Here is a 27852-nt window from a genome sequence, read left to right as displayed (position 1 = left end):
CTTCTCCTCTCCCGGCTCTTGAGTTTGAAAGCAAATTTAAATCGCATTACATGTATTACATACCAGTAGATATTGCCAGGTCATCGATGATGTATCTAAGTATTCGATTCACAACAATAACAAAGTATTGTCCTATCATCGGATAGACAGAGTTTCAGTATCAGGATCGATTAGCAGGACCCTTTTCTTTAGATGCTATTGAGTCTCAGAAGCGCAGAAAACACTTCCGTTTGGAAATAACATTCAATTTTCCACGGTTTTCGGTCGTAACTTTCAAACCATTCCACAAAAAACTCGTAAACAATTGCCAGTCGTCGAAATCCGGCCGGTTTCACACTGATCAAATTTCTCATTATCTCATTGTTAATTACGGTTCAATCGGGGGGGGGTATTAATTGTTATAGTGTCATTGCAAGAGAGTTTTTCGATCGCGAACAATCGGCCGGCTTGAAACTAAAGATAGGAGAGTTTAATTCTTTAAACTATGCCCCGCGTTGTGAAAGATAATTTGAATGTACCAAAACCACGTGGCTACGCAACACCTCCAGACTAGAAATGAAACTGACTGTTGATAACAAATGACAATCGGTTGATCAACGTGATTCATAAGAGTACAAAGTGCGATTTTGACGTTCACCATAACACGAAGATTAGAACGCGAAATGATCCTATTGATTCGGGTGAAAGGAGTAAAATTCTAAATGTTGGGATCGAGTAACTGACTGATCAAGTGAACCTTCACAGATATGAAGGGAAATGCAGGGCTGATTGAAATAAATAAATGTCTAGCTTCGAGGTTATGGTACACATCTTGGACTACTTTGATTGCTGAAATTGACAGTCGAACGGATCGCTTCACTCAGGACGAAATCCTGCACCTAGTTTCGCTCCTTGAATCAGATCCGTAAGTTTAATACCGACTTCACATGTATACACTAATCATTTGAACATCTAGCTTAACCTCAAGCATCATTATTCTCATCTCATATAAACGTTCCTGATAATTACGTAATTCATTGCCACCTTTCTTTTCATCTATGGTTCTTTTTATTATTCTAGGAATGTCCAGAATAACTACGAAGATTGTTGGATCATTTGGAAAATATCGGAGCTTCTACGAGCAAATAATGAAGCAGCAAAACCAAAACACATTGAATTTCTTCTGGCGGTAAAGTTCTTAACCGAAGCTGCACCCAGCGAAGTAGAGAAGGTCAGATTTTCGTTGTTGAAACTATGTTTGTTCTCTTTCCACCGCATTTCCATACCGTTTACATTAATAATTCAACCAACTTCCCCAGGAGCTCCTCGATCTCTTCAAACTTGTATTGGATTCAAAAAAGGTAAAAGAAAAAGTCGGCAAACTTTCCAACCAAAGCAGAAAATTGTTGGAAGAAAATCTGAGAACATGTCCTCCGCTTGCCTGCTTCGTTGTACAAAGTTTGCTGTGTGTTTGGTCACCATTCTTCAACGAAAGCGACGTCGAGTTACAAAATTTGTACATTAATGGCCTTAAAAAATATCTCAACGCTGATCAAACTGTACCAAGGAAATCGTCATCGGGTTATTTGGAAGTCAAGGCAAAGCCCTTACTGTCTTCCAATGACAGAAAACTTGACGATCAGTCAGTTGGAACTTTGCTAAGCATTCTCTCAAAGCTTCAACTCACAGAAGATAATAATGATCAACTCATGACCTGGCTCTTTCCCTCTCTGTTTGCAAAGTGCGATAACCGGGACGTCGAACTTGCACTTTACACCAGGAGAAGCAGCGAGTACTTAAAAGAGTGGTTCGTCTTTATTAACGAAATATTAAAGCGTTCCGAGTCGGCAGATTCCATTGAAAATGCTTTGGGAATTAGCAACGCCATATTCAATTTCACCAACGCCGGAGATGTTCGACTCAATTTCAGAGAATTGGTGTACAGAACGATCAAGCAGTCACGCCATTGGCTGCTCGACATTCTGGTAAATATTCACGAATACCGATGTGAAGGCACTCGTAAAATACAACTGTGCAGCAAACTCTAATACCATAGAATCATACGTTTCTTTGTTATTTTTTTTTAGGATATTTGCTACACCCTGTTGGCTGCTGGCTACATTGACAAGGTGTCAATGTTATTGTCGGCCCCAAATTTAGAAGGACTGTGGCTGGCAGTATTTTTTAAAGTACTGAGCAATTTGCCCTGTGCCTCGAGGGTACCTGTCGAAGCAGACGAGCGAGTCAGTTTGAACTTCTGCAAGGGACTGAGATTCGTTTTGGAAAAATGTCAACTGTATTTTGGGGAGGATAAAATTTGGAGAGAGTTGAAAACTGTTGCGATAAGTCAGCTGAACGTCGTTGAGTGGGTTTTAAATAATAAGAAAACAGTATTGGAGAAAGAATTTGGATACGAGTTGAAAAAAGATTTGACAATGAAAAACGTGTTTTCACTTCTTCTCGACAACGGAATCTTATTCACTCTAAACTCAATGACTGACTTGCACGAAGGGAACTCTGAGGAAATTCAACAACTCCTTAAAAACTTCCCATGTTCGGAGGCCACCTTTAAAGCATACTACGCGATGTTGTGCGCCTTGAGAGCCATTCTTCTCTCCGATTCCTATTCTTTCAAGGCTCAAAGTGTCGGAGACCGTCTGGCAGCAATGCAGAACACGCTGAAGAACCTTTTTCCATTGAACATAAGACTGGAAGCTATAGAGAATATATTTTCAATGCTGTTCCTACGCCATGAGGATTTTTCCAACACTGACAGTAATTCTGAAGACAGCGAGGAGGAGGCTGATACTAAAAAGGTCTTACAATCTGATTACAAGTTAATGCAGTCTGGATTTATCTGCAACAAATATATAATCAGAGACCTTCTACACAGCTTAAAAGATGCGATCCTGAATGCAGGAATCGAATGCACCAAAATGAAATTGGAACCAGGATCTCAGGACTCAACTGAACACGTTCGTAAAAGTTTAGCCAACATCACTCGGGCTATCACCGATGCAATCTGGAGGTTGGAGCTCCTGACAAGCTCTCAGTTCATTGAAAGGGTGGGTGACTATGGGTCGCAAACGTCGAAGGACGAAGACGAAAGGTGTTATTCTGAAACATTGCTGACTAAGAAATTGAAGACCTCGAAACTCGCTGCTTTTAAATCGATATTTTACCACCAAGATGACAGTTCGTCGAGCGAAGACCGCAACAAGTCCGAACTGGAGTTTAGCTCCGACGCTGGATCTCTAGACACCGGCAACACCAACTGCGCCTCGGGGACCAGGAAAAAGCATGGGAAGAAGAATGCAGTTGAAAAGTCTCCGGTGTTGGATAAGAATTATTCATTTATTTTGAACTTCATGCTCTCTTCAAGGGAAAGCCTGATTATGCAATGTCTGTGGAAATGTAACTTTGATAAAGCCCAACAAGTTATCGAGGTAATCAGAGATTTTAATTATCACAAATTTCTTATTGCCGACTCGAAATTTTCGTATGCCTCGAGTTCAAATAGGGTCGGTTCAAATTCCGTTGTCTTTGATTCTTTTATCTCCGAGTTCGCATGTTCTACTAAAACACCAGGCGGATTGTCGGCGTAATATCTTTTTGCTTTTATAATCCTCTCCTTGGGGAAACAGAAGCCGCAGTGACAGCAACAACAGCACCATCCTGAAAGAAATATCTTGTGAGTCATTTCGCGTCCGACACAGGTTAGCAAAAGCGATCGAAAATAACACCTTTCTGACACCAGCAAGGAACGGCGACGCATAAATATACGCAGATCCAGACCTTGACCACGACCCATGTCTTGCGCAATATTTTCGTTACCTTCTTTTTGCCTTTGGCATGTTTATAATCATACGCCAAGCACTCCAAAGCCTTTGCCCCGAATTCTGTTAATTCTTCCTGCGTACAGTTCCTTGGCATTTTAAAATCCACAATTTTTTTAAACACATCTCCAACTGTTTTTTCAAGTTCCCTGTTATCCGTATAGTTGAAAGTCCTGTTGTCATTTTTACTGTGTTCTAATTCTTGGTAGTATTCAGCTTTGAACAGATCATAGTCGTAGGTTTCTGCATCTGTCCGGTTTCCTGAATCACTGCTCGACGTTGCTGTTTGTACTTCTAGCGTTTCACTCTCACCGTTATCCTCCTCAGTCACCGTTTCTGATTCTTTACCTTTTTTTGTTGTCCAAAGATCCTTTGCTGCCTTTGTAAATGCACTTAAACTCAGGCTGCTTTTATTGAAAAACTCTGCAGCTTCCGAATTGTGGATTTCGTTACCTATTGCAGATTTTGAAACGTTTCGCTTCGTCCTAACAGCTTCATAAACGCGTTCTTCCAAGTCGTCGAAGTCGTACTAATCGTAATTATATAGTGTCACTTTATTTTGACCAAGTGGATAAATTATACTTTGATCAAGACAACCTACTCTGTCTAATTCATGCTTGAATCCGGCGATAAATGGCTTAGCCTCCTCAACCAATTCATGAATGTCTTCAAAGTTCGGTTGGAAAAGGGGAACGGCCTCTGCGAACTCTGTAGCAGTTCTGGCCGCCCGTTTGTTGTAGAGTTCAACGTGAGAATGTAACGGCTTGTACTTCTCCTCGTCGTCGGCAAGGGATTCAAACTGAGTCAAATCTGCAGCCTGAATCATCTCATTTTCGCTTTCTTCGTCGTAATCTGTGTCGTCTGACGCAATGACAAAGACTTTTCTGTCGTTTAGATCTACCTTGTAGGCAGGTGGCCAGAAAGAAAGTGCACATCTCGCCCCAAGTCCGCACGCAATCAGAAACGTATAATATTGCATTTCCGATCAGTTCTGTCAGCATAAAATAGCTGATTGACAGTGTCATTTGAATGACAATGATAATAAATTATCTCTTCATATTCACATCTTTCAGATGTTTCACTTGAACAATTCTCAGCTCGATGGCGAAGTACGATTTTCAAAAGCCATTTGCCAATTTCGTCACAGGATGAAGGAAAAACCTCAAATAGTCAGCACACCCGAAGCTGTAAATCGAACTTTTGAAACTTCCACACTTGAGGTACGCTGGCAAAAGAAGTTTAATTTTATTCCATGTCCAATGTGGTAAACAAATGAAGAGGACTGTTTCATCGCCTACTGACCATCTCCTCGAGGAGAATGTCTGATTTTATAGTTCTGCACATCTAACGCTTCCATTTTACAGAATATAAGGCAAGTGGCGCTGGAAGGTATTCAAACATCTCGAGCGACGGGTGAAGTCGAGACTTTTCTCGCCTCGAACGAATCAGTTTTGCGTCTGATAAATCCGGATGAGGTTAAAACTAACGAATTACTGACAATAGCTGTACTGGACCTTGCCTTGACGACGGGTCAGTCGCGGTCGTTTTCTTCGCAACTATGCGAAGTAGCAACGAAATATATGAAGTTGTGCAAAATTATTGAGAAAAGCTTGTACCCTGCGTACTTCACAAAGATTTGTAAACTTTTTTACGAGAGTAAATTAAACGCGTCCCTGCCGAGCATTCTTTGTGACGCCAGCGTGCCGTTGACAATTAAGAAGTTTAACGAGAAAGTTAAGCTTTGGAACGAGGTGGAAAAAGTCGTTACAATATTAAATCTGTCTCGATTGGAGAGGGGCAAGGCCCTAAAAGAACGCTCGCATAATAGACTTACCACGAGTCAGGAGGGGCTCGCATTCGTCTCTGAGTTTTGCAACGGCGGAGCCTACTTGAGCAAGCTTTTTACTCACTTGAGTGTCCTTGAAACGATAATCCCAAGGACCGAAAGTAAGAATTTTACGTTTCTTGGAAGACCAACTTCTACAGTCATTGCATCTAAAGATGATGAATTTTTTATTCACAGACGAACGCATCGACGAGACTCTGTACGCCATGTTGGTACTCCCGATCCATTCTTACTTTGGGCACCAGTTTTTTGACTTGGGTGTTGAACTGGACCAACTGGACATCGTTGCCAAAAAACTTCGCGTCAACTTGGTTCACAGCTTACTCGTAAGCTGCTGTCCCAAATTTCCTTTTAATGAAAAACTGGGTAGTGGAAAATCGACAAACAAAATTGGCTACATTGTATTGAACGAAGATTTATCGGATTCGGTAAGTTTTCGAAATTTAGGAGTAGCCGCTAATATAATTTATGCTGATAACATTCTTTATATTTCAGATGCTGACCGAGTACGATATGGAAAAGCCACACGAATGCGTAGCCGGAATTTTAACACTGCTCTTGGATACTATTTCTAATATTTATCCAAGTAATTCGGTGCTGAGATACGACAATCTGCAAAGTTTATCTAAGAATTCAGATATTCTGAGTATTTTGCGAAGAACCTCTTGCCTCGCGAATTTAAATCTGTGCGAATTGACCAGTGGCGATGAAACTCTTACGTTCTTCTTGAACCTGTGGAATCTTTTATTCCTGCACTCGATGTTGACCACTTGGTCCGCCAATGCCCCGTGCAACAAACTGCAGCACGTTGTTTCAATGATGAATATTGGGTATCAGGTTGGTGAATTGGGATTGGTCACCTTGGCCACCCTCCGATTCAAGCTGCTCGGAAATCTGTCTTGGGATTTGGAGTTTTTGAAACAAATCGAAGATGTCAACGAAGTTGCCTGGCAGGATCTGGATCTCATCCAGGATCCGAGGCTAATTTTTGCTATGGCTAACGAATTTTCGAGAACACCCATGGTGTTCGTATACAATTCACGAAACTTGGACCAAGCTCTGAATGCAGCGATTCAGAACTACATCGCACATCACCACTTGATACAACCAGCCGGCAACGATACCAAAATCGATTTATGCTGGCTGCCGGAGATGGTACGTCGGTATCAGGACTTCTTGTTGGAAAATGCTAGTCTTGCTCAGCAGACTTTGGGTTGTAACTTTGACGAGAGTTTCACCCTGCGTAAGTTCTTGAATACAAATGTTGAAAACAGCATTGAATTGAAGTACAGGCCGCAGGTGCGCCAGTACGAAATAAGACTGAATTACACCGGCATCGATCATTCCATTACAAATAGTTTACAAAACGTCCGTCGATCTTCAAACAACATTCACTCGTTGAACCATTGGCAAGGCAGAACTGTGGATGAAAAATTATTGCAATACTTTGAGGCTCACTGCTGGCTTTTGCGTTACTTGGTGCAACAAATTCACAGGACGGATCCAGCGATCTCTGAGAAGATGGGCGACAACACAGGACGTTGCGGCTGTCTCGAGAATCTTCTACGCTCAAGCTTCACGAAAATCTTGAGTAATGCGTTCGGCGAAAACCAGGCAATGTTTGGCATGCACGAAAATTTATCGCAAAAAGAACTTTGGGCACATCTTGAAAGACTGATAAAGAAGGACAAGTGGGAGCAGTGTTTAAACGTGATAAACTGCCTACCCGACAACTTGATGATAAATGATGGCGAGATTCTCTCGTTGAAAGATAAAATTTTGAGTATTCTAGTTTCGTCGTCGGAGCTGGATGATAAAAAGGTAATTGAATACCTGCGACAAATTAAAAATATTCATGTTTTGGCATGCACTGTTTCATTAAATCTAACGCATTGGCGTTTGGAAACATGCCAATATGCCTTGACTTATGTTCTCAACCACTCGGATAAAACTCAGCTCTCTGGCTATTGTCAAGAGCATTTGGATGCGACGATGCGCAGTTTGGTGGCACTTCATAAAATGATACCTCAGTTTGGAAACAGTCTTGACATGAAGCACGTCACTTGGTATGGGAATGCTTATTCGACAAACAAGGTAGACCCAATGAAAATAATGAAATCTTTGATCGAAGCAAACAAGTTTGAACTCTGCTTAGAGTGGTTCGAGTATCACAGTTTCTCAAGCGAAATGCAGTCCCTGGTGAATCAGGATCTGCTGATCGGGCTGCTGGAAAATGATCGGCAGGATTTTGAACCTGCGACAAAGGTGAGTGTGATAAACGAGCTTCGAGTACCAACATTTCCAGCACGGATTCGTGATTAAACTTTCTTCATTTTCAGTTACTTCGAGCACTGCCCATCAATCGTGCGATGAAACTGTGCAACGGAGTTCTGAGCAAACTGGATTCGATTACAGCGATAAAATTTGTCACGAATTACTTACTGGACAGATGTAAACCTAAGGAGGCGGTGAAATATCACAAGGTTTTAGTCAGCATAGAGATATTATCGCAACTCGATTACAGAGAGAAATCTGCATTTATTCACCTGTTGAAGGAGCCGTTGTTGATGCTCGAACAGCTACTGATGAACGGGAAATTTGAAGTTCTCCACAAGATCTTGAAATTGGCATCCGACAGCTTGCCGAAAGCCAGTATTTTGCCGGAAGATACCGACAAGATAGTCAGGTACTATGCTGGAAAGTCGTTGGAGTTCAGGGTCGCCATGCAGCGCGACGGAATCGAGTCTAAGTCCAAAGATTCTTCCTCGTCGAGTAACGAGATCGAGGGCACCGAGTTCATGATGCCCGCAACGGTTCCGACGAAAGACGAATGGGTGGCAAATGACAAGGTGCTCCAAGGATGTCTATTTTTTTACCCTGCATCAAGATGACCGAGTCACAAATTGCCTAATCCTGTCTTTTTCTCTGCTCTGCAGGCGAGGGTCTGCAGCTGCTGCAAGGCGGTCGTATTCTCCATGTTCAACAGACGGCATCACTGTCGTAGATGCGGCCGAGTTATTTGTGCTGTCTGCTCGCAGCAGAGAATGCGCGTCCCGACGTACCCCGACTCGGTGCTCGTCAGGGTCTGCAACGACTGTAAACGTCAAACGTTGCTGCGGTTGCAGCACGCCCCTCCTTCGACTCCGAGCAGTGAACCGTTCGATTACTGGCAACTGACGCTGGACGAGACCCTCAACCAAACTCTCAGGGATGAATTTTCCTTCGAATACGCACCTAGCATATCTCTGTGCTTAGCCATCCTGACTCTGCACTCGGATCACAAGGCATACGCAAGGTTTGAATGTGTTTCGTCAACAAACAGCGTCAATAAGATCAATTTGTCTCTGCTTCTAGTCTAATTCGTTTCTCATAAGAGTCGATCTTGTTCTTATACACCGCATATCTCACCACAGCTTTCTGTTGGACCGATGTGACGAGATAAAACAGCTGCTGCGTCCTGTCAGCTCTGGAAGAACAAACCCCGAAGTCGATCTTATGCTGCTCGTGAAGATGATGCGCTCTCTTGTAATTGCCGCCAAGGTCAAGTGTGCCAAGCTATCGCTGAACGCTGGACTGGATCACTGTGACCGCTGGCTATCACACATTGATCTTATTTCAACTCTGGTACAGTCGGACTGCTCGGCTCTTATTCCCTCCGACAGTATCAACGAGCGAGCCTTTAGGAAGCTGAGAGATCTGCTTATCGAAAAGGAGCATTGGATTCTGGCCTTGGATGTCAGCACGAAGGCAGGATTGGATAGACAGGGAGTTTGGGCCGTCTGGGGGAAGGCGTACTTGAAAGTCGGGTGTTACAATCAGGCGAGGGAAAAGTTCGCTCACTGCTTGGACAAAGTTGAGAGCTTTGACGACTGGGTATTTCTCCCCAACTCTCGTCAGACTGATAATAATAAGAGCCGTTCAAGCGCGAGGACCGGCGACAAGCAAAGAAGCAGAGAAAAAACTCGTCCGATGAAGAATCCACCACTTTTGGTAGAGATCTTACAGATTATCGAGAGCTCGACTTTCAACCGGCATTCATGCAAGGTTGTTACCTCCACTTCGTTCACTGCCCTCGACGTATCCATAACTTTGAACAACATTAAGGCGATCAGTCAGGGACGATGTTACGACCTTGAACCAGCCTCGATCACCGACACCGCTTACTATCACGAAAGTTTGCACTATTTGCTTTCATACGGAAGCCACTCCGCGATCTTGGAATTTTTCATCAAGCATGAAAAGTACGAGGATTGTATTCTCCACGTGATGGGTAACCACGTTGATCCAGAGGTTTTCTTCAGCAGCGTTTACTTGCCCTGTTTGAAAAACGGGCTGGTCGATAACTTGCATGAAGCGATGCGTACCAAAGACCCGAATTTGCTCTCATGGAAAACTTATCTGGTTTTTACATGCCACAGCTTGGAGACAAAGAAACTTCTGCACACTTTGTATCAGCTCCAAATATTCATCAAGGACTACGTCAGGGCCTCCATATCTTGCATACGATTTTATGTCAACGAGGCCGCTGATTACACTGACCTTTGTAGCCGTTCCCAATTTCTGATTCAAGCTCAAAAACACTTGGAGACGGAACTGCAGGCCAACAGCTTAGGGCCGAAGAGAAGGAAGAGCACAGGATCTCAACACAGCGGTCAAAGTGCTCTTACTCTGGAACTCGAGCCGTCCGACATTGATAAGCACATAAACACGATATCGAGTCAGATGGAGATTGCCAAGTTCTTGCGAGACAGCGAACAAGAGCAAAGAGACGTCAGAAAATTCTTGGACCATCTTTTGAGCATGGAAAATGAAAATTTGAACGTTCAAGAGTTGCCCACTCTCTTCGGTACTCAGCTGCAAAAAACACAACTTGCTGTGTTAGCGATTCTTTGTGGTCGCGATGTTGAGGAAGGCTTTGGAATCGCCTATCGAATAATTCAAAGTAAGAAGCAAATTTTTTTTTTTTCAAATATAGAAGACTGGTGATTTTTCTTTTAAGCTAAAATTATTGAACTTGCATTTTTCATTTCTATTCATCTTTCTAGATTACAATCTGCGGTCCGAGAAGGTTTATTCGCTAGCTGGGCACATCTTGGCATCCGAACAAAAAGTTGGTTCGCTAGAGCAGCTAGTCAAATGTTGTCGAAGCTCAGGAGCTCCGGAAACAAATGCATTATCCGATCGAGTCCTGGCGCACTGTGTTAAAGTTCTTTTGAAATACTCCCAAATGGAGTCTACTTCAAATTCAAAGGACAAGGTTGATACCCTTATAAAGCTGATTACAGACCTGGAACTCAAGGTAGAAATTCATTGCCAAAAATATGCAAAGTACTGAGGTATAGAAAATAATGTATCACAATTTCATGATTTCTCAGATAAGTATGTACATCGAAAGTCAACAATTGAAGGCAGCCTATCTCCTCGCTGTGAGACATTCGAGAGCTCAGGATGTGAAGAGGATTCTGAAGGAGGCAGACAGACTCGAGCAGACAGCGATAAAAGCAATTTGCGCCAAGTGGCTTCACAAAATGCAAAATTCCTGAGAAATATTTCAGCAAAGTTCAGTCCAGAATAATAGGTAACCCAAATAATTTCCTCAATTATTTTATTGATATTGAATAAACTCTAAATGAAGATGAAGTAACATTCCCGATAGTTTTGTTTGCCTTTTTTTTTCAATTTAGTCATAGTCTGAAAGAAGATACTCAATTGTTCCAAAGATAAGTCGACCTTGGACATAAGTCCAAGATTTAAGTAAGATCCTTAGTCTTCAGTTTGCATTTCAGAACTTTTTTTTAGTTATTGAACATAAGTCGCTCTTTTATGACAAAATTGATATCATATGATTATATTTACATATTAATTTATAAATTGCAATTTTTTTTAAATAAGTATATTTATCAATGGAATTTGAGTGGATTAAAATATCGCAAGCATGAATTTCATTGGTTTAATTGGATGATTGAACTATTCATAAAAAACAATTTCAGTCTGTGAGGTAAATTTTCTAAGAATCCCGAACATAAGTCGAGCCGGCGTATGAGTCGAGGACGACTTTTGGGGGTCATATTAGCAATAAAACGAACCTCGACTTACATTCGGAATAATACCGTATCTGTTATCAAAATGTTATTCGGCATGTCCACAATATTGGATTGTTTTTTTTATTACCTATACACAAATTTTCTTTCCTGGTTGACGTGTTTAGTTTACTAATCGCTGAATAGTATTAACAATTTTGAGACACAATTTATGGATGTGTGTATATGTATATTAAACGGGTATGTATATATACACACAGACATGAATATGTATATTTATATATATATATATATATATATATATATTTTTTTTTTATTAAATGATAATTAACCGTATATGTGCATATAAGAGAGTCTTAGATGATGAGTGACTCAATATTGATGCAGGGCTGTGATATATTATACACTTCTCGTTATTTAGCCCAGTCTGACTGGAAGCCGCAGATTTTTCTCACCCCTTATGTACCCTGTTATATACGTATTATAAATATTTATAAATGAATATCCAACGATAATAAGTATGATAAAATTTTTTTTAAGCAATGATATGCCGTCAGTAGTCTATTTCAATCACAAATTATCACAACTCCTAACTGGGGAATTGTAAATAAGAAATGAAAAATCAGTAGAAGTATGGATGAAAAGAATGTTGTAACAATCGAACAATCTTAGATTTTATTGTCTGTATTACTCTAATAAATACTAAAGGCTTTGAATAGCGCACATTGGTATGTCATCCGAAAACTTTTATCTCTTAGTCAGAGTCTGAGACAAATAGTACACGGGAGGAAAAATCGTTCCGGTAAAAGAAAAGTGTTTACAGTTTTAAATACGAAATAAGGAATGAAAAATCAGTAGAAGTATGGGTTGAAAGAATATTGTAACAATCGAACAATCTTAGAATTTACTGACTGTATTACTTTAATAAAAACTCAAGGCTTTGAATAGCGCACATCGGTATGTCAACCGAAAACTTTTATCTTTTAGTCAGCGTCTGTGACAAATAGTACACGGGAGAAAAAATCGTTTTGGCAAAAGAAAAGTGTTTACAGTTATAAATACATTTTATTCGCCCGATACATGGTATATCAATTTTTCGATAATGGATATACATGAAATACGTTATCGATTGTTAGAGTTACGTTACAAAAACAAAATTAGTTCTTTATCCTAAAGTATTAGAGTATTAGAATATTGAATGGAATGTTGTTAATCGAAGCGGTAGAGACAAAAAAACGGATATAAATAGAAGATATGGATCTAGTCATCTAAAATTGTATTTGAAATAGTCTTGATTTCGACAATGTGATAAACATAATTGACGAATCAATGTCATTGCTTAGTCCGATACACGGACTATGATTGAACGGTGTGCTACGAGTTATACACAAATTCAAATTGCGGTGATACTCGTCAGCTATAAGCTACGTCTTGTGAAATTAATCTTACGATTACATAAAAGAAATTGTCAGTTATGTCTTGCAAAATTATTAATGCTCCTTCTTTCTTGCACCTTGTTTGTTGATTAACACTTACATCTCTTTAAACAATGTATTATCAAATCTTCACTTGATTCGCAAGAAGCAATAAGCCATTCTTGTTTCTATCTTATCATTGTATCGACGAACGAGCCCTAATTATATCAAGTTTCTTTCTTTTTGTTTTATTATAAAATATTAACAATATTAGAACATCTGCTGCCATATATAATAGCGAATAATTATAGCAGTAATAACAATAAGATTTACATATAAATTATATTTACATACATATTATGTATATTTATTATTTATATGTATATAATTCAAATATCGGAATGTATACGTATATAGCAAGCGTAGGAACAGGCAATTGTAATTGGATTACGAAGAGAGCTGCGGTTTACATTTGTCACTAATTTTTCTTCGTAAAGTTTTTTCGTACTCCATTAGCAGCAATACAAAGAAACGGAACCCTTCCATTAGACCTAAAAACTCGAGATTTAAATCCCAGACAACAGTTTCAGTCATATTTTTTTGCAGTTTTGCTAACGAACAATCGAACGAAAGATACGGTGTCTAAAATGATGTATAAAGGCTAGTCAGATCTTCCTCTGTTGAACAAATTGCGCACAGATTACAGACAAGTTACTCGTCGTTTCTCTCAAAATGTTCATCCGCGTCGTCACCATTCGCCACTTTTTCCTCATATTTCTCGGCAAATTTTGGATCCAAATTCTTTATGGAAGAGAGTAAACTCTCTTTCTCCTGAGGCGACCAGTTCTGGCTCCATTCCCTGAACAACTTTACTCGGCACTCAAACAGGCTCGGTGGTTTGCCCGCATCCTCTTTGCACGCCAGACTTTCCAGACTGGAAACAAGCCCATTGACCAATCTTGCGGGTCCGCACTTTTCTATCAATATACCCAGAAAGTCTCCGCGTTGCATTTCTGACCATTCCTGAAACCATTGAACGACGTAGCGCAGCTGAGCCTGGTTTGAAAGTGTCGCGGACATATTTTCATCTGGGGATAAAAAAACAGAAATTTTAGCCAATAATCGCAAGAATGAAACAAACGTAATCTGGCTTCTCAAAAATTCGGACGTGAGTTCGTGTACATTTGACGTTTGGTCACGCTGCTGTTCTGTGTAAAACCTTGCAGGTTAACGACCGCGTGATTATTTGCTCCGATACCCGATCGGGAAATCAGACGCTAACAAGTACCGTACCTATGCTTGAATCCAACCAACGCTGCTGTTCCCCAGGCTGTTCAGCGTGTCTGTATGCCAATGTGGCGTTCCTTGCTTCTTTTACTATTTACGATTCGTTCTTGTTTATTTACGTTCACCGGATGGTGAAGAACACCGCGACTTGAGGACGGTTGCCATTTGCCATATCCAACACACGGCATAGGTCGGCAGAGTGCAAACGCCTTCCGCAAGTCCGAGTGCTTTCGACTTGGATACGTGTGCCTGAGTAGCAAAATATGTACTTATTTCGAACGTAGCGGGATTCGAGGAGGGGTGGACTTTGTTGGAGAGAGAATTTCTTTGCTCGTTTTTTTTTTTTTTATTCGACAAAAAAAAGGGAACAACTAAATTTTCAGTTTCGCTCGTTTTGCCGACAAGTCGTTCAACTCATCCTCCTCCGCGTTAACACGATCCTCGTCCGAATTTTCCTCTTCGCAGACTTCAGAGTTTTCTGAAACGAATATAAATTACTAGCTAACACGCGTAGAGGATGATTTGATAGCAGACTTTTACCTTCGGTCGTCGATACTTCTGTATCTTTGGTTAGCCGCGTTAAACAATCGTTCGTCTTACGCTGCGTGAATTTCAGCACCGTTATCAGACCTTCGATATCCTTCGTGTTAACCGGTTTGGAGATTTCATTCAGAATATTCTCTCCCTTGTACGTTATTTGAACGGTGACACGTGGATCCAACGTCATGCTGCAATCGGCGACGATCAGTGTTCATTAAAAGACGAATAAAGGGTAACGTCTTGATAGGTGTCCGCATAGGCTTAGGTATGTATTTCTAGTATGTAGTTAATCTCAACCGAGAGTGGGACAGCTTTGGCAGGTATCGAAAGGTCTCATAATTATGATAACGGTCTGCTGTATCGACAACCGGTATACATACATATGTATAAGGGTTATTTTCCATTCGTGCCATCTTACGAGTCTGTGTTGTCTCTGTCTTCAGTGAGGAACGTGGGTCGTCCCTAACCTCAAACGATCAGCTTTTGACGCGTCGTAGTCACAGCATATGTTACAGCCGGAATGGTTTTACTCGAGAATGATTTGGTAATTTGAATCGTGAAAAGATCAAGGGCGTCGACAGCATGATCATTAATACAAACATCCTGATTTTAGTTTTTAGTAGAGCTGACGCGACTCTTTGACAAGTCACGATTGTCCGGATCCGTCGCCTTGACGATAAAACGATGCAAGTATCTCGAACCAAGTGATATATTTTTAACGCTCCTATTCCCCGAAGACTTAAGAATCTAGTCGATATTCTAACCAATCTCCGTCTGTTGCAGTTGACGGGCATGAAAAACCCGTGCCCAGAGAAGGCAGAGCCGCCTTACCCGCACCGACGGAGTATTTGTGTTTAGTGCGAGCCTCCCTTCGATCGAAAAAGATCGCCACCGTCGTTAGTAGTGATATTATTCTTGCTGTTTCGTGTGACGAAAGGTTCTCAGTCATTAGCTCGTTAATTTATGATTTCAGATTCATTCCAAGGATGTAAACAAATTTCAACAAGCCTACTGGGGTCTTTTAAAAGCCAATATAAACGGTCTTAAGAAATTAAAGAAAACCAAGTCAGTCAAACCTAAGGCCCATTGACACGCTAGTTGGTGTCTCTGTATCTTATATTACAAATATTACTCATCTGACTTGGCCGCCTCCGACATCCGACCGACTTTTGTACCATATATAATTTGCGTAAGAAACGTATAGGCAATAAAAATTATGTCTTAAGCAACTCTCTGTGTCGAAGGCACCCAATGTTTCATGGATTACACTTCTTTTTAAAATAACAAGGCCAATGAGGTATGATTCATTTGTTTATTTACTGAAGCTTGCAGCGGCTATCTGATTTTCAACATACATTTATTTATGCAACGATTATTATTACGCTGAGCTAATAGTATAGTCTTAAAAATTATGGGAATAGATTCTGAACTCTGTTCATTCAACGCTTTGCGAAGCTGAGTGCTCCGAAATATGGGCATACAGCCGTCCAGATCGGATCCATTTCTGTAGCCCCATTCACCAGGCACTCATTGGCGCAGTTTACTAGAACTTCTTCCTGTTTGTACAGAAGTCGTGTTAGCTTCAACAAAATATTGACAGTTTGACTGAATTTTTATTTTAACTGACACGATACCTTAAAACAGTAATCGCAGGTAAAGAGACAGCTATCGACTGCGTCCAATGGCAGTGCACTTGCATGATCCAGCAGGATCGCTGCAAAGAGTACCAAGAGTATCTGAAAGCCTTGAAAAAACAGATAAATTTCATACAGAACTTGAAGTATCAGAAGAATACGACTGTTTTGAACAGTATCCAAATTTTTCGTAGATATTTAAATTAATTTATTTAATCTTGCAGAAGTTAGATGCTTGGCTTGTGTACTCGAAGATAGTATTAGCAGATCGACAGCAATAGTTACCCATGTTTAAAGTGGATTCTCTTCACTGCAGGGTTTGGGATGTACCAGTGAAATGATGACGGACTAATGGACATCTATCAAGGAGCGGAGTTTATATACTGCGGTTATAAACCTAACGTAAACTTTGTGGGAAATTAATATCTGCGGTCATGAGTTAGTGGCAAAAATCAATAGTCATTCGGCCTTGAACAATGATAAGCTATCCCACCATCTGTCGCTGCATCAAGTGAGACGACAGGATTAGAAACACGAATTTGAAAGTGCTAATCGAGCTTCATTAACGCATTATTTCAGAAACGTTTCTCATCCCCTAAGCTGACCAAATCCTAGATCATTCGCTTAATCCAGGGACTTAGGAATCGTTCGAAGTTTTGCTTCTTGGTTTGCGCAGGTTGTAGTAGGTAAGTATACATCACAATATGAAGTTTTCATGATTTACAGCATTTAATAACGCTCTATTATATCGTCCTGGTAAACAAACTTCTAGATACATGGCTTGTCAATGTTTACTGCGCGTCGTTCTCGCTGCTTTTTGTTTCGAAACATCGTGCTGAGTTTTTTTCTTCTCGCTGTGTTTAGATGATCAAGAAAGTCGGCTGAAAAATTAGATATTGGTTCAATTTGTACACGCTCAATCATAACTCTGTATTCGTATACATGCAAGTCGTAAAAAAAACAAACAAGAAGTTTAATCTCGTTCGTGGGAGTAGAAAAGAGTAAACGATTGAGTAAAAATCGATCACTCGTGAATCATTTTGCATTCCGCGGTAACGATTGATCGATTTTTCTAAACGCACAACGTTACTGACAGTTGCAGTGGATAGTGATTGCTTGGTCGGTAAAGTCGACTGCAGTCCCAGGCCTGAACAGGTAGGAAACGTAGGGAACAGGTGGCCGAAGGGCGGGAGATTAATGAAAAAAAAAAGGAGAGAAAGAGAGAGCAAGAACGAAATTGTCTGGCAGTGAGACTGAGAGAGACAGCGTAATTTATCAAATCAACAAGCGGGAGGAAGACGACAGACTGCTGCTGTCCGCATGCCGACGGGGGGGGGGGGGGGGGGGGAGATTGTCGGTTGAAAACAGTATCGAGGCGACGTTCGGGTACGGCAGGACGTATACCTGCCACCTTCTCACAGCCGCGGTTTGTTTCACGCGTGCCTAGGTGTAGGTGTAATAACCGGTAACAAGTTTCTTTTTTTTTCACCATTTTTCCTGTTTCTTTTCGTTTCTTCCTTGCCTATTTTTTCGTTGCGAGCGAATAGGTCCTGGGTGTACGTACATCGGCTTCACAGTCTCGTCGTCGCTGCGAGGAGAGCCGGTCCCCAGCTTCGTTATCGGCCACTCCAGAGTCTTCGAATGGTACTTTAATTTTTTTTTTTTTTTTTTTTATCGTTTGCCTTTTCGCTTGCAATAGATACGATGGTCGCGGTGGTGAGATGTACTTGACGTTGCGAGTGCGACTTCGTATTGTTTAAAGTGCGGATGGAAGGACCCTCGTCGTTGTTGTTGTGCGGTGCTTCCTCAGCTTATAACGAGTTTCAAAAACTTGTACAACCACTCGATCGTACCTAAAGGAAGAACAAGAAACACGTCATGACATCCGAACGTTTTCACAAGTAAGTTTTGTATTTTCGTATAACTTGCATATTACAGTATGTACATTGTACATACATAAAAATTAGTATTTCCTTTATTACAGTAACTGTAGTATAGTTTGTCTCGCGTTACGGGTAGTTCTTTTGCAAAATTTTCGAGTTTTAGTCTTCGCAGCATTTGTTCTTTTTTTTTTTTTTCTACCGCGCTTTGTTTATCGCCCTTTTTTCAGTTACGCGGATCTGCCCTGTTCTTCTTTGTTTATCGAATATCTATGCTACATGTGTAACAAAGGGGGTGATAGTCCACCGTCGGCTCGATTAAAACTTGTTTAACGTGTTTCTGACTCTTGAATTTCGAACGCACAAATATCAGGGTATAATGTCTATTACTCGTACAGCTATTATTATAATATGAATTTTTTGCTGCTCAGATGCCGAGATGGATGATAAATATACGCGCAGCGTAGAATATAACGATTTTAAGATCGCTATGCATAGGTATGTGACATATGTATACAGACGACACGTACATCGGATGCGTATGAAGCGGGATTACAATCAATCGTTTTATCCGATTGTCGTCGACTCTTATCGTCGAGATAAAAACGCCACTTTAAATTTTCCAATTTTTGTTTGTCCTTTATCGCTGGTTATAACTGATATTAATTTAAATCGTACGAAAACATGCCGTGAATAATGATGAATTACAATGTCGAATAATTTCAAAGCTCATAACCCTATATCATGTGTTATATCGGCTATTTTAGGCCTCGACTATAGTAATACGATAGTATATTGCGCGAACCCGTTGGCGCGAATTAACGATTGCGTAGCTCGCTAATTATTTAATTCTTCTCATCAAACCAGGACCTTATACCTACTCGCAAGGTACACGCGTCATGCATGCAGGTACAAATGTTTAATATAACTACGAAAACCTTACACGCATAAAATTTGACTTGAGCTTCATGCGTGTAAAATGCGTATGTAACGCGCAGCGTCTGAATACCTACGCCCGCATTCCGTGGGGGGAAGAAGATCTTATCACAATCCCGCGGATTCGTTGTCTAGAAAGCAGAATGTAACCATTGCACCTTGTTACACGTAAACCATACTATGTATGTGCGGCCGTAATCGCGTGCCAAACTGTCAACTGCGCAGATTGTACATTTATGTATCTGTACCTTACATTACCTAGGAGAGTTTCCGAGCGAAACAATTCTGCAGCTTGAAATTGTCGAAACAATTTACGGCCCATTTAATTCGACATCTTTCTCTTCGAATTCTGCAGCGTAATTTCATGTGATTAATGGTCGTTATTATTCTCGTTAGGGCGGCTCGGGACGGAGCTTTGGAAATCCTGAAGGAGGCGACAAGGAGGGACTGCAATGCCCGAGACGAGGGCGGGATGACTCCGACTCTCTGGGCGGCTTTTGAGGGAAATATCGACGCCCTGCGCCTCCTCGCTGCCAGAGGGTAATACTATCGTCTGCAATAAAATAAAATTCTCCGCAAGCCATTTATACGATATTTAAACTTCCAAATTGCTCATAGATGTATCGGGTTGCACGCGATACATGGGTATTTGGAATAAACGCTGAAGCGTACAGAAAATAATACCGAGGCGACCGTAGACGACCGTCATTAATAGCATTATAATGTCTATTTGTTTCAATGATTTTTACGCTGCTTTATTTTCATATCTCCCTCCACCCTCGTCCGCTCTTTGTGATTGCCTTCACGCACGCGTACCTACCTGCCTCTGCGGGTTCGATTGTTTTTTGTCGCAGGCGAACCGCGCAACTTCCTGCCTCTCTTATGTATACGAAATTACCAACGCGGGGCGCAGGATACACGATAAAACCTGTGTTATTGTTCATAGATTCATAGATTGAATAGAAACGCGATATGTACCCATGCCCGTATTAGGAATAAACATATTTCGGAAATTTGTACACGCGGCTTATCCATCCGTGGTGAACAAATTAACTTGTACGCAAATTTATCGCGATCAATTTAACAGCGAAATGATATCTCCTAATTGAGGTGATTATAAAGTTTTCGTGTTTTTTCTCGTGGTACATGATTTTTAATAGCTAAACGCTAAACACAGATAACTGCAGTTCGCTGTACGATATACATACGCTTTACATCAGCATCGTCGATTGCGATATCATGATATAAATGTACCTGCGGTATATTACGAACGTACGCGGATATATGTTTATTATACCTCGACGAATTTCGCAATTTTTTCGAATGTCGCGAAGGCACTGTGTAATCTATCTTTTAATTATGCTTTCAAGTCTTATGATGTACGGTGGAAGCCTGCCAGTTTACATGATTCAGCGTATTCCGCTTTCGTCAATATTAATCGTATTTTTTATTTTTGATATTATATTGAACTTGCTGATATCACCAATTTTAATGTTTGTAGAATGTGCTTCGATTGCAGATTATATTGATTCATTATCATCATTGTTGGGAAATACCTAGTGACGATAAATATACATATATATGTATATGTATATAAATATACATATATATGTATATGTATATTGTATATAAATATACATATATATATATATATAAATAAATATACACGTAGCTCGCATGATGTACATAGAAATTGTAATTTTTTGACAATAATAATCGTGGTGATTAACGTTTTTGGTAGATAGATGAAAATCGTATGGTATAGCGTAGGTAATGCATTTACCGGATGTGTCAGAATAATCGCAAAGAAATTACGCAAACGGTGCACGTAACTTCAGTTTTTTTTTCCTTTTTTTTTTTACCACTACTTTTTCTCTAGTACAGCCGATGAAACGAGCTCAGCTTATCAAAAACAAATGAGTCGCTCGAGCTTTGTGCAGATAAGCAACTTCGATACGCGGAAATCACGACATTCATATAATACCTGATAGACTACGTTATACGACATCGCCATGTTATATTTACCTTCATATTCAGACTTGACGCTGCAGTGTCGAAAAATGTTTTTGCTTTCGTCTATTTTGCAATAATTTTGAGATGCATGTTTAGAGAATGATGAACTATGATTTCTATGTTGTTCAGAGGAGATCCGGACAAGGCGGACTACTTCGGCAATACGGCGCTTCATTTGGCTGCAGCTCGGGGACACCGTTTCTGCGTTAATTTCCTGGTGAAATTCGGCAGCAACATATGGGCCTTGGACATTGACAGGCATTCGGCGCGCGAGCTAGCAGCGATAAACGGGCGCGATGATATCCTGCAATTTCTCGACTTGGCGCAGACCGAGCAGGAGCTAAACAATCGTAAGAAGACGAAAATGCTGAAAGAAAAGGCCGAGAAGGAGGCCGAGAAACGCCTCAAGGAATACGCCAAGCGGCAAAAGGTGGCCGAGATCAGAGCTGAGAAGGAGCAGAAAAAATTACTCAAAGACAAGACCAGGATGATGGACGTCGAGGCTTCGGATGTAGCCATTCTGCCCCACAGACCGAGCATACTCACTTTTAAGGGTAGGGTCAGACCCTCGCCGACTTTCAGCGACATCGTCAGCGGCGGTACGAAGCGGCAGGGTGGAGCCGTCGGGCGCAAAGTTCAGGCCCGCAAGGCCGCCGACGATTTCAAAGTTGGAGAGGTCAGGACTGTAAAGTAACACAGGTCTGCAAAAAACTATATTTTTCAGCTGCATGGGATGTTTTTGGTAAATATCATCTTTCCGAGTGTGAAGAATTCAAAAATTACTTCCATTTCCCTCCATCACGTACAGTATTCTTGCAAAATACAAACTGTTTGGATAAAAAAAAGCATTAGAGTAATGAAAAGACCACCATTTTATTACACCGAACTAAACAATATTTCTTATAAAATCAAACACACAATTTCTTTATGAAATGTAATTAACATTCCGTATTCATTCTTTTCGCTTATGAATCCTTTTCTTCCTCTCTTTGATACACCTCAGAACACGTTTCCGCTTTTCCATTTTTTGTTTCCCTGTTTGTATTTATTCTTGAGTCTCACTCTGATACATCTTAACTGCAAGTAAGAAATGCTTTTGCATAGGATTTTTAGAATCGAGAAAAGGATACCAGATTTCGAATTAAACAGAGGTTTTACCCTAAATGAAACTACAAACACGAGTTGAAAAAAAACCTGACGTGATGCAACTTTTTGAGTATTTTTCCCGGTTTCAGTGAGTGAGAATCTATCAGAAACAGCATCTATCAGAAATCTAGCAAACAGCTATCTATCAGAAAAAAACCTGTGCAGATTTTTGGTTGCAGACCTGTGTAATCGCTATACGGTGCAGGGTAATCTGGAAATTTTTTTGCACTTATACCTTCTCGAAATCCTTTCAGATTGAGATGGACGGAAAACGCTCCGTCCGCAGCTTGACCGGCCTCAGAAGGGACTCCGAAGTAATGTACGTCGGCACCTACGAGACCCACAGTCAGCAGATGGGAAAACGTGGCAAGATATCAGACGTCTGGGGAACCCTATCCAGGGCCAGAAGCACTCCGGACCTGCTCGGCGATCGAGACAGACCCGAGGATGATCCGGATTACGATTACAACGCTGTCGACGACGTCAACGTCGGTGACACCGTCTTGCTTCAACAACCCGCGAGCATCTTCAACAGACCGGGGTTCGGCTCGGTTGCTTTTAGAAGACCGGTTGGTTTCAGTTTCAGTTGAATTTATTGAGTCTTCATCTTTGTCGAATTTCCTTATTTTCGGGATTGAATTCTCAACATCCTGCTATTTTCAGGTGACCACGACCCTTGACGCAATACCTATCGGAGCCTCGGATCCGATGGAAAATCGAAATGTACATACCACAGGTTACGAGTCTATCAACGGCTCCTCGAACAGTCACAATAACGAAGAAGTCAGCATTGGCAGTGCTGGAAGTCTAGCACGTAGACAGAGCATGTGGGACGACGATTTAATCTCTGGTGAGTCGTTGGTGACAGCGTAAAATTTCATTAGAGAAATTTTGATTTGAAACAAAATTATTTGTCTATTGCATTCTTTCGAAGCTGTCATTTGGTAACCTTGAAAAATGGCACTTTACTTGAACGGCGTAGGTAGATTGTTGTCATGTTTCTTTGGAATGACTGATGTCTGATTATTTTCAGAAGAGGACGACGCGGATGAGGGGAACGAGGAGTGGACGCCGCTACAGCGCTTTTTAGTCGCTAATAATTTATCGTCGATTCACCCCGTTTTGGAGGCCGAACAGATTGACCTGGAAGCTTTGATGCTGTTGACTGACGCGGACGTACTTGCTTTGAAATTACCGCTGGGACCACGTCGAAAATTGATCAACGCAATAGCTATACGAAGACGCGCGCTTGAGAACCCGTCGGATGTTATAGAAGATAGTAGACTGTGACAGTGGATGGTTTTAAATTATTATTATTATTATTTGCCTGCTTCCATCGTCTGTTGAAAGAAACATGAAATATGCGTTATTCAATAAAACTAAATATGTTTGTGCCAACATGTTGGCCAATTTCTAACACTAACGATTTGGGCTATCGAATTTCCATACCTGTGCAAAGTCAGGATTTTTCTAAGTCACATGCACTGTCTTAACAATTGGATTGAACGAATCACTTGTATTATATATGAAAGTTTAGTTAGATATTAACTTACGCGTATCATTTTAAATCGAAATACCGAAACGGTATTGTATTATAATTTTAGGAGATGATAATATAGTTATGTATGCCAATGTTGAATGTGTTAACGTATGTAAAATGATATGGAATAAAATATTTTCACCGAGAGACTCATGTCTTACAAGCGCTTTGTGTCTACATGCCTAAGTTTTGCTTCTATGTTTGGTATCTCTGTTATCGAGCAATGCGGTGAGAATTTTGAAGTGAAACTGATCCTCGCATTAGGAAAACATCTGTTCTGAGAAGGTCTCTTACAAAATGAAATTGATTGATTGATTGCGTGTCGATGCTGAATGGTTCAATACTTGCATGGTTGCCTAAGAGAGCGTGCAAATAATTGCTTTGATGATTGTCATTGCTTATGAACGTTACTTTGGAGAAATTTCAGCATGAAACTGCTCCTGGTATCACGAGAACATCTGGGCTGAAGCGATGGCGGTAAAATTAATGCTGATTCATTCATTGGTTGTGATGTCGATGTTGTGTGTCTAAAGGCATGCCTGCTTGCTTGAGAGGGCATGAGATCTCAAATTTTCGCGCCACTTCCTATTAGAATTAAGAAAATCGGAGAAATTTCAGCAAAAATTACTCCTGGTATCAGGAGCGCAGAAAAACCGAAGAGCTCTTCTAAAAACCGGGGCACATTGACTGACTGCATGTGATGTCGACGCTGTGTAACTGAAGGCATGCCTACTTGATTGGAAGGGCATGTGTTCGCTAATTTCCGCGCCACTTCCTCTTAGAACTAAGAAAATCGGAGAAATTTCAGCGAAAATGACTCCTGGTATCAGGAGCACAGGAAAACCAAGGAGCTCTTCTAAAAACAGGGACACATTGATTGATTGATTGACTGCATGTGATGTCGACGCTGTATGACTGAAGGCATGCCTGCTTGATTGATAGGGCATGTGTTCGCTAATTTCCGCGCCACTTCCTCTTAGAACTAAGAAAATCGGAGAAATTTCAGCGAAAATGACTCCTGGTATCAGGAGCACAGGAAAACCAAGGAGCTCTTCTAAAAACAGGGACACATTGATTGATTGATTGACTGCATGTGATGTCGACGCTGTATGACTGAAGGCATGCCTGCTTGATTGATAGGGCATGTGTTCGCTAATTTCCGCGCCATTTCCTCTTGGAACTAAGCAAATCGGAGGAATTTCAGAGAAAATTACTCCTGGTATCAGGAGCAAAGGAGGACCGAAGAGCTCTTCTAAACACAGGGACACATTGATTGACTGCATGTGATGTCGACGCTGTATAACTGAACACATGCCTACTTGATTGGAAGGGCATGTGTTCGCTAATTTCCGCGCCACTTCCTCTTGGAACTAAGAAAATCGGAGAAATTTCAGCGAAAATGACTCCTGGTATCAGGAGCACAGGAGAACCGAGGAGCTCTTCTAAAAACAGGGACACATTGATTGATTGATTGATTGCATGTGATGTCGACGCTGTATGACTGAAGGCATGCATGCTCCGAGTATCAGGAGCGCAGAAAAACCGAGGAGCTCTTCTAAACACAGGGACACATTGATTGACTGCATGTGATGTCGACGCTGTGTAACTGAAGGCATGCCTGCTTGATTGAGAGGGCATGTGATCTCTAATTTTCCCGCCATTTTCTGTTAGACCTAAGAGAATCGGAGAAATTTTAGCGAAAATGACTCCTGGTATCAGGAGCACATGAGAACCGAGGAGCTCTTCCAAAAACAAGGACACATTGATTGATTGATTGACTGCATGTGATGTCGACGCTGTATGATTGAAGGCATGCATGCTCCGAGTATCAGGAGCGCAGAAAAACCGAGGAGCTCTTCTAAACACAGGGACACATTGATTGACCGCATGTGATGTCGACGCTGTGTAACTGAAGGCATACCTGCTGGATTGAGAGGGCATGTGATCTCTAATTTTCCCGCCATTTTCTCTTTGAACTAGGCAAGTCGGAGAAATTTCAGCGAAATGACTCCTGGTATCAGGAGCACAGGAGAACCGAGGAGCTCTTCTAAAAACAGGCACACATTGATTGATTGATTGACTGCATGTGATGTCGACGCTGTATGACTGAAGGCATGCATGCTCCGAGTATCAGGAGCGCAGAAAAACCGAGGAGCTCTTCTAAACACAGGGACACATTGATTGACTGCATGTGATGTCGACGCTGTGTAACTGAAGGCATGCCTGCTTGATTGAGAGGGCATGTGATCTCTAATTTTCCCGCCATTTTCTGTTAGACCTAAGAGAATCGGAGAAATTTTAGCGAAAATGACTCCTGGTATCAGGAGCACAGGAGAACCGAGGAGCTCTTCCAAAAACAAGGACACATTGATTGATTGATTGACTGCATGTGATGTCGACGCTGTATGATTGAAGGCATGCATGCTCCGAGTATCAGGAGCGCAAAAAAACCGAGGAGCTCTTCTAAACACAGGGACACATTGATTGACTGCATGTGATGTCGACGCTGTGTAACTGAAGGCATGCCTGCTTGATTGAGAGGGCATGTGATCTCTAATTTTCCCGCCATTTTCTCTTAGAACTAGGCAAGTCGGAGGAATTTCAGCGAAAATGACTCCTGGTATCAGGAGCACAGGAGAACCGAGGAGCTCTTTTAAAAACAAAGACACATTGATTGATTGATTGATTGATTGCATGTGATGTCGACGCTGTGTGACTGAAGGCATGCCTGCTTGATTGAGAGGGCATGTGATCTCTAATTTTCCCGCCATTTTCTCTTTGAACTAGGCAAGTTGGAGAAATTTCAGCGAAAATGACTCCTGGTATCAGGAGCACAGGAGAACCGAAGAGCTCTTCTAAAAACAGGCACACATTGATTGATTGATTGACTGCATGTGATGTCGACGCTGTATGACTGAAGGCATGCATGCTCCGAGTATCAGGAGCGCAGAAAAACCGAGGAGCTCTTCTAAACACAGGGACACATTGATTGACTGCATGTGATGTCGACGCTGTGTAACTGAAGGCATGCCTGCTTGATTGAGAGGGCATGTGATCTCTAATTTTCCCGCCATTTTCTGTTAGACCTAAGAGAATCGGAGAAATTTTAGCGAAAATGACTCCTGGTATCAGGAGCACATGAGAACCGAGGAGCTCTTCCAAAAACAAGGACACATTGATTGATTGATTGACTGCATGTGATGTCGACGCTGTATGATTGAAGGCATGCATGCTCCGAGTATCAGGAGCGCAAAAAAACCGAGGAGCTCTTCTAAACACAGGGACACATTGATTGACTGCATGTGATGTCGACGCTGTGTAACTGAAGGCATGCCTGCTTGATTGAGAGGGCATGTGATCTCTAATTTTCCCGCCATTTTCTGTTAGACCTAAGAGAATCGGAGAAATTTTAGCGAAAATGACTCCTGGTATCAGGAGCACATAAGAACCGAGGAGCTCTTCCAAAAACAAGGACACATTGATTGATTGATTGACTGCATATGATGTCGACGCTGTGTGTATAAATTAAGGCATGCCTGCTTACTTGAGAAGGCATGTGATCGTTTGCTTACATGCTACTTACTGCCACCCAAAACTATGCAAATCGAAAAAAATCACCGCGAAAAATTACTTCCGGTATCAGAACATCTGAGCCGAGGAGCTAGATCAAAGGCACCCCTTATTCCTGAAAGCCCGTGTCGCATACGTATAAGCGTGGTTGCCTATGATTAGGCGCTTTCACTTGGACTAAGCAACTCG

The 27852-nt window shown here is 41.4% G+C and overlaps 4 protein-coding genes across 10 annotated transcripts; 3 read left to right on the top strand and 1 right to left on the bottom strand.

The window, feature by feature from the left end:
• Window positions 1–86: 86 nt before the first annotated feature.
• On the top strand, window positions 87–13177 carry LOC124309125 (uncharacterized). Its single transcript, XM_046772398.1, has 13 exons — window positions 87–904; window positions 1060–1210; window positions 1299–1964; window positions 2067–3425; window positions 4889–5035; window positions 5180–5762; window positions 5839–6089; window positions 6157–7926; window positions 8001–8510; window positions 8598–8956; window positions 9075–10603; window positions 10707–10960; window positions 11037–13177. Exons 1-13 carry the CDS (start codon window positions 747–749, stop codon window positions 11202–11204), a joined length of 7905 nt encoding a protein of 2634 aa, XP_046628354.1. The 5' UTR covers window positions 87–746; the 3' UTR covers window positions 11205–13177.
• Window positions 13178–13828: 651 nt separating this feature from the next.
• LOC124309007 (uncharacterized protein C14orf119) lies at window positions 13829–14569 on the bottom strand. Its single transcript, XM_046772224.1, has 2 exons — window positions 14524–14569; window positions 13829–14205 (listed from the first exon to the last, which is right to left on the bottom strand). The coding sequence occupies exons 1-2, from the start codon at window positions 14567–14569 to the stop codon at window positions 13829–13831; spliced, it is 423 nt and encodes a 140-aa protein (XP_046628180.1).
• A 621-nt stretch (window positions 14570–15190) lies between these two features.
• On the top strand, window positions 15191–16173 carry LOC124309164 (signal recognition particle 14 kDa protein). 2 transcript variants are annotated; one of them, XM_046772500.1, is made up of 5 exons: window positions 15191–15209; window positions 15388–15488; window positions 15558–15630; window positions 15728–15840; window positions 15918–16173. In XM_046772500.1, exons 2-5 carry the CDS (start codon window positions 15465–15467, stop codon window positions 16032–16034), a joined length of 327 nt encoding a protein of 108 aa, XP_046628456.1. In that variant the 5' UTR covers window positions 15191–15209; window positions 15388–15464; the 3' UTR covers window positions 16035–16173. The 2 variants fall into 2 exon arrangements, with proteins under 2 accessions (XP_046628456.1, XP_046628457.1); XM_046772501.1 differs by lacking the exon at window positions 15191–15209 and having other exon boundaries at window positions 15333–15488.
• A 731-nt stretch (window positions 16174–16904) lies between these two features.
• On the top strand, window positions 16905–24236 carry LOC124309140 (Usher syndrome type-1G protein homolog). 6 transcript variants are annotated; one of them, XM_046772455.1, is made up of 8 exons: window positions 16952–17089; window positions 17158–17264; window positions 18278–18479; window positions 19791–19934; window positions 21537–22083; window positions 22808–23122; window positions 23217–23403; window positions 23587–24236. In XM_046772455.1, the coding sequence occupies exons 3-8, from the start codon at window positions 18457–18459 to the stop codon at window positions 23841–23843; spliced, it is 1473 nt and encodes a 490-aa protein (XP_046628411.1). In that variant the 5' UTR covers window positions 16952–17089; window positions 17158–17264; window positions 18278–18456; the 3' UTR covers window positions 23844–24236. The 6 variants fall into 6 exon arrangements, with proteins under 6 accessions (XP_046628409.1, XP_046628411.1, XP_046628410.1 ...); XM_046772454.1 differs by having other exon boundaries at window positions 17675–18479; XM_046772453.1 differs by having other exon boundaries at window positions 16905–17016; window positions 17158–18479.
• The last annotated feature ends 3616 nt before the right edge of the window (window positions 24237–27852 follow it).

This window comes from Neodiprion virginianus, chromosome 7 (assembly GCF_021901495.1).
Source record: "Neodiprion virginianus isolate iyNeoVirg1 chromosome 7, iyNeoVirg1.1, whole genome shotgun sequence".
NCBI classification, from domain to species: domain Eukaryota; kingdom Metazoa; phylum Arthropoda; class Insecta; order Hymenoptera; family Diprionidae; genus Neodiprion; species Neodiprion virginianus.
The sequence above is the reverse complement of the archived record's forward strand: the minus strand, read 5'-3'. Positions and strand labels throughout refer to the sequence as shown.

Excerpts from the sequence above, each read along its gene's own strand:
- LOC124309164 (XM_046772500.1), top strand. The coding sequence starts at position 15,465 with ATGGTTTTACTCGAGAATGATTTG. Across the intron at positions 15,489-15,557 it reads TTTTACTCGAGAATGATTTG|TTTTTAGTAGAGCTGACGCG; the intron begins GTAATTTGAATC and ends TCCTGATTTTAG. Across the intron at positions 15,841-15,917 it reads CGAAAAAGATCGCCACCGTC|ATTCATTCCAAGGATGTAAA; the intron begins GTTAGTAGTGAT and ends TTATGATTTCAG.
- LOC124309125 (XM_046772398.1), top strand. The coding sequence starts at position 747 with ATGAAGGGAAATGCAGGGCTGATTGAAATAAATAAATGTCTAGCTTCG. Across the intron at positions 1,965-2,066 it reads ATTGGCTGCTCGACATTCTG|GATATTTGCTACACCCTGTT; the intron begins GTAAATATTCAC and ends ATTTTTTTTTAG. Across the intron at positions 5,763-5,838 it reads GATAATCCCAAGGACCGAAA|ACGAACGCATCGACGAGACT; the intron begins GTAAGAATTTTA and ends TTTTATTCACAG.
- LOC124309007 (XM_046772224.1), bottom strand. The coding sequence starts at position 14,569 with ATGGCAACCGTCCTCAAGTCGCGGTGTTCTTCACCATCCGGTGAAC. Across the intron at positions 14,206-14,523 it reads TTCTTCACCATCCGGTGAAC|ATGAAAATATGTCCGCGACA; the intron begins GTAAATAAACAA and ends TTTTATCCCCAG.
- LOC124309140 (XM_046772453.1), top strand. The coding sequence starts at position 18,457 with ATGACATCCGAACGTTTTCACAA. Across the intron at positions 18,480-19,790 it reads ACATCCGAACGTTTTCACAA|GGCGGCTCGGGACGGAGCTT; the intron begins GTAAGTTTTGTA and ends TATTCTCGTTAG. Across the intron at positions 23,123-23,216 it reads CGGTTGCTTTTAGAAGACCG|GTGACCACGACCCTTGACGC; the intron begins GTTGGTTTCAGT and ends TGCTATTTTCAG.